Source organism: Betta splendens, chromosome 14, assembly GCF_900634795.4.
Source record: "Betta splendens chromosome 14, fBetSpl5.4, whole genome shotgun sequence".
NCBI lineage: Eukaryota > Metazoa > Chordata > Actinopteri > Anabantiformes > Osphronemidae > Betta > Betta splendens.
In genome coordinates, this window is record NC_040894.2 from 3,391,835 (window position 1) to 3,408,476 (window position 16,642).

Sequence of the window (16,642 nt, forward strand, 5' to 3'; positions counted from 1 at the left end):
GCCTCTACAATAAAACTAGAGCAAAAGCCAGTAATAAAAATCCACCATCCATCATTTGTTCTCATGGTTGTGCCAGTTTTTCAGAGAACCTGCTTTAATCTCTGCCTGTGCATTTCAGTTGTACTGTAGGTAATGTAGGTTTAGACTGTTGATCAATCCAGAAACACAGTAAGGTTTAAAAACAAGCGAGAACAAGGATCAAGATGCAGAAAGAATGGGACATAAAAAGAGAAACGGTAACTCTGGCCACAGCACGTCGCTCTCTGAAGCCAAATTAACTTTAACACCTGCTTAGGGGGAAACAGCAGCATTTTTCATTCAGCAAACCTCAAAAGCAAAACAAATAGTGAGTGGAAACGCACACACAGAGGTGCATGGTCTTTAAACACTGGTAAGAAAACATAGGGATAAAAAAGGGCCTGAGCAGTCACACATCATTTGATGCTGCTGTGTGAGGAACTAATTATGCTGCATCAAGACAAAAACACGGAGGCGGAGGGAGAGGAGGTGCTTCTTTCTCGTTATCCATTATGCCAACCTTGCAAATGCAGCTCAAACTAACAATCTGCAGAGCAGCACGCGGCCCGTGCATCCTGAGCGCGCTGACTTTTGATTTGACAGCTGACATCTTTGTCCACAGCTCATTCCCAGGGCCCGGGACACTTTAATCAATATCTGACCCACCGAGCTTCTTCCTACGGGCTAAAAACCAGACAGCTGAGATGTAAAGCAGGTCCAGACTCCGGGCTTGACCAGCATCTGTCATGCTGAAGTGTCCTTGGGCAAGGCGCTGAATCACTGCCAACTTTAATTGCTGTTCCTGTGACCTCTCCGCGGAGCGAGGCGTGTGAAAAGACATTCTCCTTGTAGGGATAAACACATTATCACATGCTTTATTACATTTAACCTGTGAAGGCATCGGCTTCGCCTTTGTGCTGGACGCTGCTCAGCTGCAGCAGCAACAAAGAGCAGTGACTGTGCACATCTAAAGAAAGCGTGTCTAAGTTTCTGAACTAACACAAAATCCTTTTTTTTTTTACATTTTTAAATCATTCTTGAACCAGAAAACCGACTCGTGCCCAGAAAAGTACACACAGTTCATCCAGCATTCTATTTGCCCTATTTTCTGCTTGATTCTCTGTGGTCCTTGATGGTCCACGATGATCGGATGCTCAGAAAGGAAGAAGCCACACAGTATCTTTGCTTGCTTTGTTTGGACTATGATTATTTAAATGAACCCAAGCCTTTGGAATTGCAGCAATATGAGAACTGAGATTTGTTAGCATTCAAATATTTATTTGTAATATTGTAATCAAAGTTAGCTGTATTTTAGAGTTAGTTATTTTATGATGTAATTTTAATTTTAACATTTTGTTGCACCAGATTCAAACGTTTAAAGGGGCAGACATTTGTCACTAATATTCAGCATCTGGCATATTTGGTTTTACTTTTCCAAAGGAAAAAAAAAGGCTGTAATTCTGTAGCTGAACAGCAGGGAAACCATTCATTAGGACACTTCATCTGAAGCCTTAATGGTATGGAACCATGTGTAAGTGCACTGATAATCTCAGCCAAAGCAGAAACGGCTCCGTTTAAGCCCCTTCCATTCACTGAGCTGACTTCATATTCATGTCTCACTGATTCTGCCCAACTGCTGCCTAACTTATATTTTGCCCAGAAATAACAAATGAGTCGATCTGTTGGTTGTGCAGCTTCTCTTTCGACTATAACACTTCACTAAAGTGACAGTTTGAGTAGTAGTATCTAACCCATGACAACCAAGATCAAACAAGACAGATCGGCTGCTAGGAGGAAACATGTAGGATGAAATATGGGAAGTAACTAAGTGAGAGAGACGGACACAAAAACGATAAAGACGGGGAAAGGAAGAGTCTGGGGGGAAGAGACCCGGGAGCTTAGAGATGCAGGCAGAGGAGCCGCGGTGGGAGAGGGAGTGATGGATAGATAAGGTTTATTTGCTTTTGTTGTGCCAGCATCATTTATCTCCGGTGAACAACCTCCCAGTGCTGAGAGGCTGTATGACAGAAATCAATCAGGGGGCAATCGTCCATACACTTGGACTGAAGCGCCGGCCCATCGATACAGGCATTAAGGGAGAGAGGGGAGAATGGAAAAAACTAACTGTAAAAGTTTTGCTTTTCCAGAAGGAAAACTAAACTATTTAACAACATAATGAAATAAACAAGAGCCCACTGAAGTCTCCATCCAACCTTTGTGGAACAAAGGGCTTGAATCATGCTTTATGACTAGCTCAGTGTTCCAAACACCAGCGGTGTTTCTTGTTACTGAGGCTGTGAGAACGTAGCAGAATTAGAGACATGGTGTTTGATTGGCTGACGTTTTAGCTGGTGCCAACTTTCAGAGGCTGCGACGGGAAGGGATTATTTTCAGGTGAGCGGCTGATAGTGGAGGTGCGGAGCTGAGCCCTCGATTGGAACGAACTGCTATCACCACCTGCACGAGAGACGAGCCTCAAAAAAAAAGGTCCTCATCATGAAGCCTATTCTACACATTCACCAAATGTAAAACGTTTGATGCCCAAAATAAGACAATGGCCTGGAAATTATATGATGCATCGGTGCTGAGACACAGAGCGCTGACAGGACTACAAACGCCTGCATTCACTTACAGAACCACAGGTACTGACACGGAACGAAGCAGTTTATACTGAGCTGGATGTCAGAGGACGTGTTACACAGCCTCAACCATGTCGATGTGAGGGCACATGACAATAACACCTATAGAAGGATGAAAGCTTTAGATGCAGGGAAGCGTTCACACAATTTAACTGGGCATGTACGTCCGTTTAATTTACTGACCACAGCTACACAAGCTGTGGCTGTTCCTGCTGCGATCAATACATCAGAGCAGAGAGCACCTGTCGAGATTCATTGTCTATTAGTGTGTGTGTGTGTGTGTGTGTTGATCATTACACCCACGCCTGCCCACCTCCACTGGAGAACAAACATGAGATCATGAATTACTAGCTGCTCTACATACACAGCACAGCCACAGACGCACACATCGGCTGGTGCGTGCGTGTGCACGGAAGGCCAGAGGCAAAGCCGACAGTCTGTCACCTCTGATGACATGAGTGGGAGCCCCACCTGACACCAGCCTCCTTTTCTCTGCCCATCGGCATACAGATAATAGTTCCAAGGCCAAAGTCACTTACACGCTGAGGAATGACCACAGGCAGACGCGCACGCACGCACGCACGCACGCACGCACGCACGCACGCACGCACGCACGCACGCACGCACGCACGCACGCACGCACGCACCTAAACACGCTCCTATAGCCTCACTTTCATGAAACACCTTAGTTTTAAGGTAAATGTAGGAGCCTGGGCTGCACTTGTCTGCATGTGAGAACTTCCTCACAAGCAAAAACATTAAAGGTCACGGAAGCAACAAAAATGTTACTCAGCTCAGATCCTACCAAAATCCAGACATGTTCCTGCCACAGAAACCTCACCCGCTTCTCACCCATGGGATTTATCCTCTGGATGTGAAAAGATGCTGGGACTCATGCAGGAGTGAGTGACAGGAAGGGAAACACGCTCCACCCGTGACGCCTGAGCGAGAACAATGAACCAGGTTTTATCGTTGAGTGACTGGATGATGCAAGGGAGACGTGGACCTGTCACAAAGACAAACACTTTAAGTAGCTAATCTACAACAATGACAGGAAACAGATCAGAAGGGAACTTGGCCGCGGTACCTGGTAAAAACCACAACCATTACACCAAACACGACACTGTCCAATTACTCGGGCAGGAAAATTTATCAGCGAGGAATAATAAGCACAGTTCCATTTCCAAACGTCCACCTGAGTGATGGATGCAGGCGTCGTCTGTAACTGGATGCATCCTTCCTCACCAGTATAATTACATCAGTCAGCCTGTGGAGCAGCTACAGCCTTTGAAAGCCTGAAACCTTGACCTTTAATTATGGCACCTCCGTCAGTGTACATTTGTATATTGCAGAACACGCTGCCGGAATGCATCATTCACCTGTGGTTCGGCTGAATTAGCTTGGGAGCTTCTGAAATATCAAGTTTCAGGCAAACATTTTGAGGCGTAATTAGTTCAGTGCAACGTAAACATCAGTGCCATGTTTTTTCAAAAATAAAATTAGTGGTGGAGCTTTGAGCAAAGTAACATTTTAGAACAGTCTTGACTTTGGGGGCACCTCAGTTCAGGACTTTTTAGTTTCCATTTATTCATTAGACGTTTGACTTAATAAAATGTTGTTTGCAAAATCGCAGTCAAAGTTTCAGGAAAGTCTTTATCTGATGCTAACTTGTGTTTCACACATCTATGCCTAAACTACTAAGTGTGTGTTTCTTTCAAAGCATCAGCACCACACACAGTTGTGTTACGGTATGTAATTACTGTATAGTATCAATGGGATTTGTAAAAGTCTGAGCTTCGCTGATTGTGTTTTACAGATGTTCCCATTATTTGTCAGCCAATTTGTCATTAAGTTTGACAGGAACCAGTTGGATGATAAATCAGACCTCTCCTGCGCCGTGTTGGAAACTCTAATAGCTACATCTAATATCTGCAATTTAAAGCAGCACATCACTGTCAAGACTCATACAACAAAGACCTGATCGGAGGTGGATTAAACTACTAGATGCCAAAGTTGAATTTCAGAGTCATTTATCAAACGTAGACTTGTACGGTCACACACCCACAAACTCTTAGCAAAGCGCTGGAGACATACTGTACGAGACAGGAGTTGATGCTGCAGCTTCACCATTGGCTTTAATTGCACTCGTCTGTGGTTGTACTGAAACAAAAGTAGGTATAAATCAATTAGAGCATCTGCTAAAACATGACATCACTCCAATGATTGCTTCTTATATGACGATGGCATGTTTGGGTCTGAGGCTCACACGGTTTGTAGTTGCAGTGATGAACTGCAGACTCCAAACTGATTTCTGCCTCTGCATTTGATGAGTGATGTTTACATCACAGGGCTGCAGGCAGCAGTGTGCATGTTTGTGTGTGAGTATATACTGAGCTGAGTGTTGGTACACTTGCCTTTAGACCAACAGTGGGAGTCTGTGTCAAACAGTCCAGGAACAGCTTCTTCTATTTATACCCATTAAACGTGTGTGGCTGTTTATTACCGAGACTCAAGAGCAAATAGTGCGTAGATGAACTGATGTCTGTTCTGTAACCTCTCGATAAACAAGTCAAATATTCTGCTAAGAGCAAAGAGAATTAAAAGCAAGGAGGCTATTTATTTTAAGCAGCATTATTTATAGCCTCTTACTATCGGCAGCACATGAAACGAGATGATGGCACTGCAGAAGAGAAAAGCTGAGGCCTGTGTGTGTGTGTGTGTGTGTGTGTGTGTGTGTGTGTGTGTGTGTGTGTGTGTGTGGACGGTGAGGGGCGGAGCCACGAGTCTGAATTGTACACACAGCTGCATGCGTGTTTGCCTCGGGGGTTTGATCGCTTCCCTCGTCTAAACAGAGAGGAGTCCATCAGCAACAGATCCCCCTTCAATTATTCAGGCGGTTAGCATCAAAAATGAATGGCTGCTTCGTGGAGTGAGAGGTGCCGCGCCGCTCGGCTTCTCCCCTCTATTTTGCAGCTTACTGCGCACTCGCACACGAGTTTGGCCGAGCCATTGATTCCTTTGAGCGATGATTGTGGATCAGTGCTTTTGTCTCGTTATTGGTTCACACCACAACTTGTGGGCAGCTGCTCCGATTTCATTCACTCGCTGAGATACTGCAGCTTTTTGATAAAACCTCCTGCGTAGTGCTACTGTAGACACTGTACCGCGTAGGTGAAAGCAGCTCAATAGAAGCTCCCCTCTGACCTGCACCACATCTGTTCTACGCACAGATCAGCTGAAAATGTTATCAAGTGTATGTAGAGTAGTATAATTAAGATGTCTCAAGGTTTATAATAAAGTAGTTTAAATACTTCATTAAAGTCTGGAATTCACTGAAATAAAGTAATTTGATGCTTCTAAAATGATTTACATCATCTTCAAACTGAATATAGCTGTTTTAACCCAGGCGTTGAACTATTGACTAGTGAGTCAGTGAATCAGTGCTAATGGATCTTCCTTTACTGCTTCTCTGATGCATTCAAACTGCACACGTCTGTGCTGTTTGGCGTCTGTTCCTCTTTTATCCGACAGCTTCGCTCATTGTTGGTTTGTAACTGCGTCGCGAGTGTTCGAGGTGCTGAAAGGTCTTCTGTTTGTGCTGCAGCGTCTTTAAATGAGTCCAGCTTCTGCGTGTTTGGTGTGAACCTGTTTGCAGCGTGCACATCTGGACGGTCGTTGTGCGTCTGCCGGTGTTTCATGTGACAAGGCTCCCACTTGTTTCCTGACAGCGTGGGTCCACGAGACTGGTTCTGTGAACAATACCCAGTCTGTCACAGTCATCGGGTTCACTCCCATGATTAGATTGGAAGGAAGCCAGTTGTCCCTCATGTCATGTCACTTTGTTCTAGGTGATAGTCATTTGGCATTAGCTGACTTTCCTTCTTTGTCCGCAGTCAGTGCTTATTACATTGCCTTTCTTCTCCTGTCTGGCTAATTTGTGCTTCTCTTTGTGTCACTGTCTCATTTTTCTCTTCATGCTGATTGACCCAGAAAGAAACAAAAAAAGGTGGGGGAAAAAATAGCTCTACATTAAATAAAATGTCCGCGCTCTCTGGTTTTTCCTTCCAGGTGGTCCATCGCGTTGGTCCTCGCCTCCGTGCGACTGCTGCTGCAAAAACCACAAAGGCGACGGCGAGAGCGGCACCTCGTTCAACGAGCTTTCCACCTCCAGCTCCGAGAGCCAGTCCGAGGCCAGTTCTCCCCAGGGAACAGTCATCTGCGGCCCGGTCAGCCGCCAAGCGCACCCCCACGCCAACGTCCAGACCCTGGACAGGCCCCCGAAGAAGGGCCCCGTGGCCATGCTGCAGCAGTCCGAGCACCGGCGGAAGAGCGACCTGCTGCGCACGCTCACGGCCAGCTCCCGCGACACCAGCACCTGCAAGAAAAGACCCACCAAGGAGAAGCTGACGGTGGAGGAGGAGCTGGAAAAGTGCATCCAAGACTTCCGCAAGATTAAGATCCCAGAAAGGTTCCCGGAGAGGAAGTACATGTGGCAGGCCGACCTGCTGAGAAAGTACCGCCTCTGAGCCTGGAACCCGGACAGGGGGGGGGGCGTCGAAGAGTGAGGCCACGGATCAGTTTGTATGTTTTTTGATCAAGAATTTTGCAGTGAAAATGAGAAAATTGTGAACTCAGTCGAATCCAACGACAGTAGGCTAAAAGTCAAGACAGAACCTATGAAAAAGCCTAAAAAGAGGTTTGCTCCGACATAAGTAGTACGTATGTGTGCGTTTAGTTTAGGCCCAACGTATGTTCTGTAAGTATGTGCCGTACTAATTTATACCTGAGGGCCTCCACAATGAACAGATCGACCAACGGAAGGCTTGAAGATGGCCTTGGAGGCTGTTCCTGTGGGTCACTGGACTACACACACAGTCATAAGAAGAAAAAAAGTCACTGGAGCCACTAATTCAGTGCACAAACACAAACACTGACTGAGTATGCGAATGCGTGTGTTTGTGTGTGTTCGGGCCCAGGTGGCCTAGAGGTCACCGATAAATCTGCATCAGGATCTATTAATAATTCATGCTGTCCCGACAGTGCTCTCACTATAAATACACGTGGAGCTCCTGCAGCCTGGATGGAGTAAGCCGCCGGCTCGATAACGTTACTTTTAGGCAACATTTGGGGACTTCTGTGGTGGGATAAGGTACAATTTCATCAGCGCCGCAATTAACTTTCCGTTCTCATTTCAGACAAATTGCAAATGTACCCCAAGTGAATCCAACTGCCTTGCACTGCATTGATTTTAATCATGTCGGCTAGATAGTAGAGCACTACCCAGGTGACTGTGTGAAGGATAAGTGAAAGGGTAACGGATTTGATTTGATCGTCACACCACGGGGAAATATGGAGGTTAAAGAAAGAGTCCCGATTTTTATTCATGGTACAACTCTATTTACTGTACGCTACAGAAATGAACAGGGGACTCACAAACATCGTTCCTGCATATGTAATAAACACAAAGCTCACAACGGCTCAGTCATAAGGTCATTTAAATCAGGCTCGATTTGACATCTTCAGTAAATAAGAGAGGAGACAGGCCTGCAGCGTTGGGTCGCCTTGTTACTGCAGACGAATGCAGTCTGCACGGACTCGTGACACTAATCAATAGTTACTAACGACGGGGTCTGATGATGGAGCTCATAGTGTTTTTCTCCCCCGAGTTATGGACAAAGACATGTTCACAAATTCACGTATTTATTTATGTATCTGTGACTGTCAGGGTCAGTGGGGAGTATGTGACGTTCGCACAGAAACACAAACTAGAGAAGGATCTTCTTAAGAAGCACAATTTAATCACATAATTGCCTGAAGGTTGACGTTTTTTTGTGCAGCCTGTTGGTGGATCACATATTTATATATCAACGAACAAAGTGGTTAAAGAAGTGATTTTCATAGTGATATTTACTTAGAGTTATGATGGTAAACCTAAAATAAATGTCATACTGATTATAGCATTAAATGGTAAAAAAAGACATATGACTAAATAAATATAAAAAATATAATTTATATTATTGTATAAATATAAGAAAATAAAATATGTCTCGAACAACCTCTCAAAGTGGAAAGGCTTTCAAAACCTCATGTGCAATGTATGAGACGCCTTTAATTTATTTATTAATGTATTTGTGCAATTAAGAGTCAATAACAGGAAGAAGCTGAAGAAATGATTGGCAGGCGACCGCTTACAGATACACATGTTTGTTGATCACAGCTTCAGGGAACGCAGATGACAGACAGTGATTTATTTGAGTTATGAAGTTATAAATATTTATAAACCAACTTGTATAGATTAATGTTAAAAATGACCTTGGATCACAAAATGAAAACGAAAACAGAGCAACTAAAAAGCATTTCCAAAGAGAAAAATGAACTTCTAATAAATTTGAACTATGTTCAATCAAGAATCCATACACACAATAAAATATGCAAAATATTGACATGTTAAAAGATTTTTCTATTTTCAAAATGTCCCTATATAATAGGCCTGTCATGAACAACAGTTAAGATAATGAATACAAGGTAATTAAATGTTGATAAATTATTATTTTTATATCACTCCCCTTCAAAATATATATGATCAAATGCTTTTATTGTATGTTGCCCATAAACAGAACTTACATTATAGTCAGTGAAGTGGCTCATGGGTTGTAAGGCATTTACCTGACCTTAGTTCTGCCCCCACACGTGAACTGCTTTATTGTAGTACAGAGAAAAATGGCTGCAATATGTGGTGAATAAAATCCAAGCTTTGCCGTGTCAATGAAGTGAATGACATATTTTTATACTGCATTATATACATTTCCATTTTCCTGTATCTTATCAGTTGGAGATATAAATATTTTAAGTCAGACTACACAGCACATGTAAATAAACACCATAAGTCATCCCCAGCCAGAGTAATGTATTATACCCGCTGTATATATAGTAACATGCAAATCCATGAGGTGTGACTGCTGCGCTGCCCTGTTAGTGACTGTAAACAGGTTAACGTTCAGAGTGTTGGGCCATCAGGGGATCAGGGGAAATATACTGCACAAGTAGAACACAATATTTGTCTGTGACTACAACACATCACAACATAGTGCTTCAGTTCAGTTCAACAGTGTCATAAATGGACTGACACTATATTTATCTGACAGCACCACAGAGGCCCTCACTGGTGGCTCAGGTATTTCAGTGACACTGAGTTGCAATCGATAGATCTTAAAATTGATGCAGTGCCCAAAAACAACACAAAAATAAAACGGGTTCAGCTGCAGCTGTGCAGCTGCTAAACCGACAAACTGAGTGCTGATTTCTGGAGAAGGTCTGCCACTAAAATACTACAATACAACATGTAAGACAACGTTAATGACAGAGGCCCAGCATGAAGCCAAGACAGCTGCCACACGGGCCTAGAGGGGCGAGTTCTAATCATCAAGATGCTGCTGATGTCACGCTACTGCATCTGCACCGTGTGGTGAGAGAGTCAAATGGGCACATTCCATGAGCACAGAGCCAACACACTGTACATGTTAGTACAGATTAGCTGCAGTATCACTCGTTTAGTTCGGTTGGGTTCGAAGCTACAACCTTCACTTTGAGACATTTTACCTGTTGAAGTGAGCACAATACGTTTATATGTGTGTGACATTTGTTTCTGAAAAGCAACATGATCAACACAAGTGTACATAAAGAGAAGGAAGCAGACGTGGAAGATTCTCATTATCAATAAAGAATTCTTGTATAGCGTTTTGTATATTTTTATAACTTTTTTTGACATCTGCACTAGTCGGTCTTGTGCTGTTCACATTCCACTGCATTTCGATGAGAAATCAAGTTGGGATTGCTGTGCGGGACGTATGTGCTCTACTCTGCCTGCCATGTTTAGATGTGTTATGTTGTTCATCATGAGACGCTTCTGGAAAAAAAGTCACACACAGACAAGGCAGTGGAAAAAGAAAAGCTGGTGACAAACAGATTAAAAGCCTTCTAGTGTGGACAAAAAGCATACATGTTATTTACCAGACTCAGCTTGACTCAGATTTAGCTCAAAGGAAAGAAAAAGGAAGTGATGCTACTGTAGTAAGCCGTCACCTCGTTATCAGGACAGCCCAAAGGCTGTGTGTGATTTTCTTTCCTGAAGTTCTAGTCATGACCTGCAAGTGAAGCCTGTGTGTGTGACTGCAAGCCCTGTTCTTTTCCTTCTGCCTTTGATGAGCCTGTGAACCACAGAGGAAACCTGCAATATTCTGATACCACCACGGTTGGCCTGGCACATACTGTTTGAAACAAAAAGGGTGTCTGTGTTGGTGTATGTTGTTCTGACACAAAAAAGAAAAAATGGTTCTGAAACATTGTGAGCATGTTGGTATACAAAATGTAAAACAGATCTAACTCAGTCTGTTCTTGTGCAAAAAGATTATGTCAAAACCTGATATTTACCAGAAAACAAGAAAACCTGCAAAAAAAAAAAAAAAAAAGATAAGCACAAACGTGTTGATAGTGTCTGCTGTTTCTCCACAGGTGTATAACATCAAATAAAAAGTCAACTCTGCAGTGGACCGAGTTCCTGCAAGACAGTGTGATTCTCACCAGGCGGAATCCTTGTTACACCACGAATGTAACAAACATCCTATATTATATCAGCAATTGTGAAAATAAGCGACCTTCAAATTTTGGCAGAACCAAATGTGGACCGTCAACACACACAAACACGCCTCTCTTGGTGAGAGTTGCCCTGTGTTCCAGGTGTGACGTCCTCTTCCTGTACCACGTCAGTACGATTCATCAGAGAGTCTTTAGATACAAAGCATATAGTCATTTTGAAAATGTACGAGTGCAAACCAATAAACAAGACGTTCTGTACAGCGAACTACGGCTCGGATTTATTCTCAGTTACATTCATTAGGATTCTCCTCATTCTGCTGGAGCAGCGACACCAATCATCCTCTAGGGTCAAGAAATACAGTAAGTTATTCATTAGAAATTAATTCTTAATTGAGAGCAGGGGGACGGTCAAGACCACCTGTGCTGCATTTTGAGTTGCATTAGCAACAACAACTTAGCACTTCTTCACTTGTTATGACATCTGTATGTAGTGGCTTAGAATTTGAATGACTCTGACCAGTTAACTCTACAGAATATGCATTGAATGTAATATTAACATGAAAGATATTTTCAGTGTGAATACCACAAAAAAATGGCTGAAATTCGTATGTATGCAATATGACATAGGGCAGTAGAGCAAAAGTTGTTGTGACCTTTCTCTACTCAGTGATTTGAGCCAGAGAGGGAAATGTCTTCTACCAACACTGACCAAATTTAATGTCCAATTTGAATAAATGAGCTCCTCAGAAACAGCGCACAGTGAGAACGGCGCTCGTTTCTTTCAGACGGGCTCGGGCCCGACAATACGGTTAATTACGCTGATTTCAGAGGCACAATCGAGAAGGGAGAGTCTGCTCGCGAGCGGAGAGAGCGCGCTTCACGTCCCGCTCTGTGGCTTCCAGCTCTCTGTGGAAAGGCAGAGGAGTGAGAGCATGCGCCGCAGGCTTAAAATAGCATCAGTGGGATCAGTTATCATCTAAAAATCAGCCAAGGCGGGGTTGCATGTGCCTCTTAGAGCTAGACTGAGCCTGAAAAAACAAGAACCAGCCCATTGACACATTGATTGAAGGCATCAAAGATTTAGGAATTATGGGCAAGAAAAGGCCACTACGGGCTCATCAGCAGCATCTCAGAAAGATACGTTTGAGGTGAAATCAAAACAACGAAAATGGTAGGGAGACAAAAGAAGAAGTGAAATATTAGCAGCTGCATTAGGAGAGAAAGGTGTGTGCTGGCAGTGTTTCCCAAGATAAGAGCCGTGGCCACATAATCTGGTTTCCAGCATTCCAGATGAAAGGTGGCGCTTGTGCGCTGCAATCAGATCAACCATGTGTATCACCATTGTACCACGAGCCTGGATGATTTTCTCATCAACACCGCTGAATAATGCACGCTGCCAGGCATTGTGGAGCAAACAATGGTACAAGCCTCTGTCCACAATAAGCTGATCCAGCTTCAGCTGTGTCCTGAAGCCACTATCGCTTTGACGGGATTAGTCAAAGGATATTTAATGCGTCCTCCCTTTCTCTCCGTGAGGCGAAGCGAGCCAAACATTACTTAAGGTCCTGCAGCCCAATCAAAAGCACACAACAGATATGCAGTAGCAGGCTGGGTAATATTCAGTCAAGGGCTGAGAGCAGACACAATGCACATTCATATTTTTAGGTATTAGAGGGATTTTCCGCTGCTATGTACAAGAAAACCACAGTTTCTGGTGTCATGACGCTACCAAGGACCACCCTCATCACCCCTCATGCATATTTATATACAATATATTTCCTGTCAATATCTGCTTTTTGCTTTGTGGAGCTCTTATTCTGATGGTGATGCATTCTGGAGAGAAAAACCTGCATCTTGTTCTGGCACCCACACGACCTGAGGGCTCTGGCTGGACTCCAGTCAGCGAGGAGGTCAGACATAGACTGGGAGGTCGAACCACTAAATGCTTTGCTTCTTAGACCAGCAAAGTTAGTCTTTCTCACAAAGGGGATCTCAGCCTCTCAACTACTGGCTAAGATTTAAAACTATAACAGCAAATACAATATGTACAGCAGGATCTGACAATGTGAGGTCCCACCTCCTTTATGTTGACAGTGGGATGAAGCTCTGTAAAATCACACAAACTAGTTTTCTTGGTCAATTTTAACCTTCTTCAGTATTTTCCAGCCAAACACACGTGACTCCCAAATGCTATCACACACTAGAGTCCCCATCCTCCACTCTCCACCTGCGCTTGTTCCATCAGTGCCCAGTGGAGCAAGTTCAAGGATCCAAGCCTGAATGATATGGCCCTGACCGAAAGTCTGCTCCCCCCAACCCCACCCGCACCTCTCCACCCCACTCTCTGTTCATTCACTGCACCAGCAAACTCTGGAAGCTCTGCAATAAAAGAGCCTTTTGGAAAACGTGTGTTTTTATTTATTATTGAGCTACTTAACTGCTGATTTTAAGTAATCAATTTCCTAATTTATTGCGATTATACTGTGGAGAAAGCCTGTAATTATTCTTGTGGCACAGATGTTGAATAATAAGCAGCATTCATGCACATTTTTTAAATGTCAAAAACTCAGCGAAGTTAATTTACTGTATTCCAACTTTTTGATGATGCTGCGCAATTATTCACCTGGACACGAACAATACATTTAACATTTCTCATTAGTAAATTCTAAGCAATCTGGATCATTTATCACTTCAGCAGCTGCATGAGCAGGGTGTTTTCACAAGTGAAGGACTCACAACCCCAGTCCATTAGCCTGATGTTACTCAGTCTGATGTGCAAATTACAGGGGCAGAAGCGTTAAGTGTTAAATGCATTTGCAGTGTTGGTGCTGGGTGGAAAAAAAGTTTACAGTTTGGTGAGTGTGGTAGAAAAGGTAGCATCAGTTGATGGAGGATAAGTAGAAAAGCTGTGACAGTACACGCAGATTCTCCAGTTACAGTCGAAACTATTTTTAACTCCACGTTGACCTGGATGTATTTTTAGATTTTCTGACTCATTATATTTGGCTGCCACAGTCGTCAACAGCTTGTGTAGCTTTGCTGCTGGTCCTGAATCAACGGCACCAATAGACGCTAATGACAGCTCAATAAGGAGCGCGTGTCATTAGCGCCGTTTGAAGGCTTGGCTGTTGTTATGCCACAGAATGGGATCCAGAAGCATCTATTATTCCATCTCAAGACGAGGCGCCAAAACCAAATTAAAGCAAACCCGTGTCAAGCTGCCATTTCTGCGGGGCTTTTGGCATTTAGCCGTAATAGACGTTGTTCCCACAACCTTATTAGTTTTCAGATAGAAGCATAACACATGCAAACATACTGTACAGTACATTCCATGTTGAGACTGTACGCGTACACTACAAAGGGAGGAGAGGCTGCAGCGAGACATGAATATTGCACCATTTTCTAACATTTAATGTGATAATTAAAGAGAGAAGTGGGACCAGAATAAAACATGCACAGTCACATTATTTGGCCTGTGCATCTTCGTGTCCATGGGCTGATGATCATGGCTGTGTGTGTGCATTACTGTATGATGAGTACACTGTAGAGTTAGTTTTACACATCGTGATCAGGCCCTTTCAGCTACGCTACAAGACTGTGACTGTGTAACACTCTGCTGGATTAATAGACGATGCTTATTAATACGAGCGTTGTAATTAACTGCGCTACGCATGGCGTAGCTGCAAAACAAACAGGCCATCTCACAGAGAGGTGCAGTCTTGTCTGCATAATAAATGAAATTAGATAAATTCTGGCAAAGGTTTAGTTTTAATCCATGTTAAAGTGTAAGGTACAGTCAAAATTAGATGAAATATTCCAACTATAAGAATATAATAATTTGGTTTTAGTTGATTTCGGTAAAATGTTTTTTATAATGATTGTTATCATGAAGCTATTTCCCGTAACTCATTATTAAGCTGGCACAGCGTTTCTGTAAAGAAGCACAAGTCTATAAAAACTAAACTTTAAAATAGATTCTTCTCCCTCTCCTGGGCAGAGTGACAGCAACATGAAATTTAAGTCTCGCCAGTGATTACAAAGTGTGAAGCCTGAAAGCCAATATGCTGTACCAAGAAAAGCAGCAGCAGAGACAGGCTGACGAGAGCGAGCTGAAAGCGCGTGCTCTTCATGTGGCTACCTGTGAACTGCTGCCAGCGAGGCCACTAATGATTTAAATGGCGGGGAGCGGCGCAGCCTGCCAACGTGGCGGTGCAGATATTATCACGTCTGTAGCCTGAAAGCCCAGTGTGGCCCTGCGGAGACTGCGAGGGGCCGGTGTTGGGTTGGCAAGGTGAGCGCTGGGGGGATTAGGGGAGGCTCAACCCCCCCAAGCATCAAGCTGGGGTCAGCAGCTCAGAGCAGACGATGAGTTACCTTTTCATGCATACAGCTCATTAGTCAAGCGGGTGTCCTCACCTGTAATATAGTGGTAGGAAATCTAAAACTGATGTCAGCTCGAGTGCTTACAAATTACATTTACAGCATTTTTTAAGATTATTACCTAAAGGACCAGAGGGACCCGCGACCTTCGTGTTCTAAAAACGCAGGTATATCCCGACCCCTGCAGCGGAACATCATTGAGTCTGAGATTATGTCATGAGTCAGAGTTACCTTAAGAGGGTGCCTGAATGCTGAGTCTACAGGAAGGGGTAAGTGGAGGATTGTGGGAAATGTAGCCCCACATCTTAATGTTTTCTAAGCACCACTAAGAGATATGTTGAACGTACTGCGTTTCTTTTATGAATAGGAGGTTAAGAATGAAGAAAAACAATCGGTTCTACCAGCCAACGACAAACAGAGACAAAAAAAAAGACTTTAAAATGGCTCATAATAACAAAGCACCAGACTTCGAGTTGCTAGAATTGGAAATTGGAAAAGGTTTTAGAGAAAAGTGCTTGGAGATTTGCCATTTCAATATGTTAACCGGCTGAACTGTTTACGTTTTCACAAGTGTTCACAGTTTAATAAACGGAAATAAAAAGGAGACTGAAGCACTTTTCCATAAAACAGCAAAGATCAGACTGCCACAGACATGGATTCAGCAATTATGCTTATTTCAGCCAGAGGAAGATGATGTTGGATAATAAAGGGAATTCTTATTTCTGCGGAGTGACCCCAGGCGCTTCCAAAGTGCGATGCTTTCTCGCTGCCACTGGGTGACAAATCCAACATAATAGCGTGACTATTAAGCTACTGCTGAGTTCCAGCGTCCATCCATCCAATTAGCTGGCTCAGTCTTTACAGGGATGACATGTAGTAGAAGTTAGATGGATCAGTACAAAATCCAGCCAATCACATAAGTCACCACTACCTTAAATAGACAGGAAAGGATGTGACAGTCATTTCTGCTCTCAGGGCTGCAATCGTACAAGGGAAATATTTTAATAAGC

At 43.5% G+C, this 16,642-nt stretch overlaps 1 protein-coding gene and 1 long non-coding RNA gene across 4 annotated transcripts in view; one reads left to right on the forward strand and one right to left on the reverse strand.

Annotated features, from left to right (window-relative positions):
* The window catches only part of kctd16b (potassium channel tetramerization domain containing 16b), a 48,441-nt gene extending 36,924 nt beyond the window's left edge, over window positions 1-11,517 (forward strand). The window contains exon 2 of the mRNA XM_029174773.3: window positions 6,726-11,517. Coding sequence (XP_029030606.1) covers window positions 6,726-7,183 — 458 coding nt within the window. The 3' untranslated portion in view covers window positions 7,184-11,517. The remainder of the gene's footprint in view (window positions 1-6,725) is intronic.
* Window positions 1-16,642, reverse strand: part of LOC121202752 (uncharacterized) — a 71,802-nt gene that overhangs the window by 30,045 nt on the left and 25,115 nt on the right. The gene's annotated exons all lie outside the window — the stretch shown is intronic.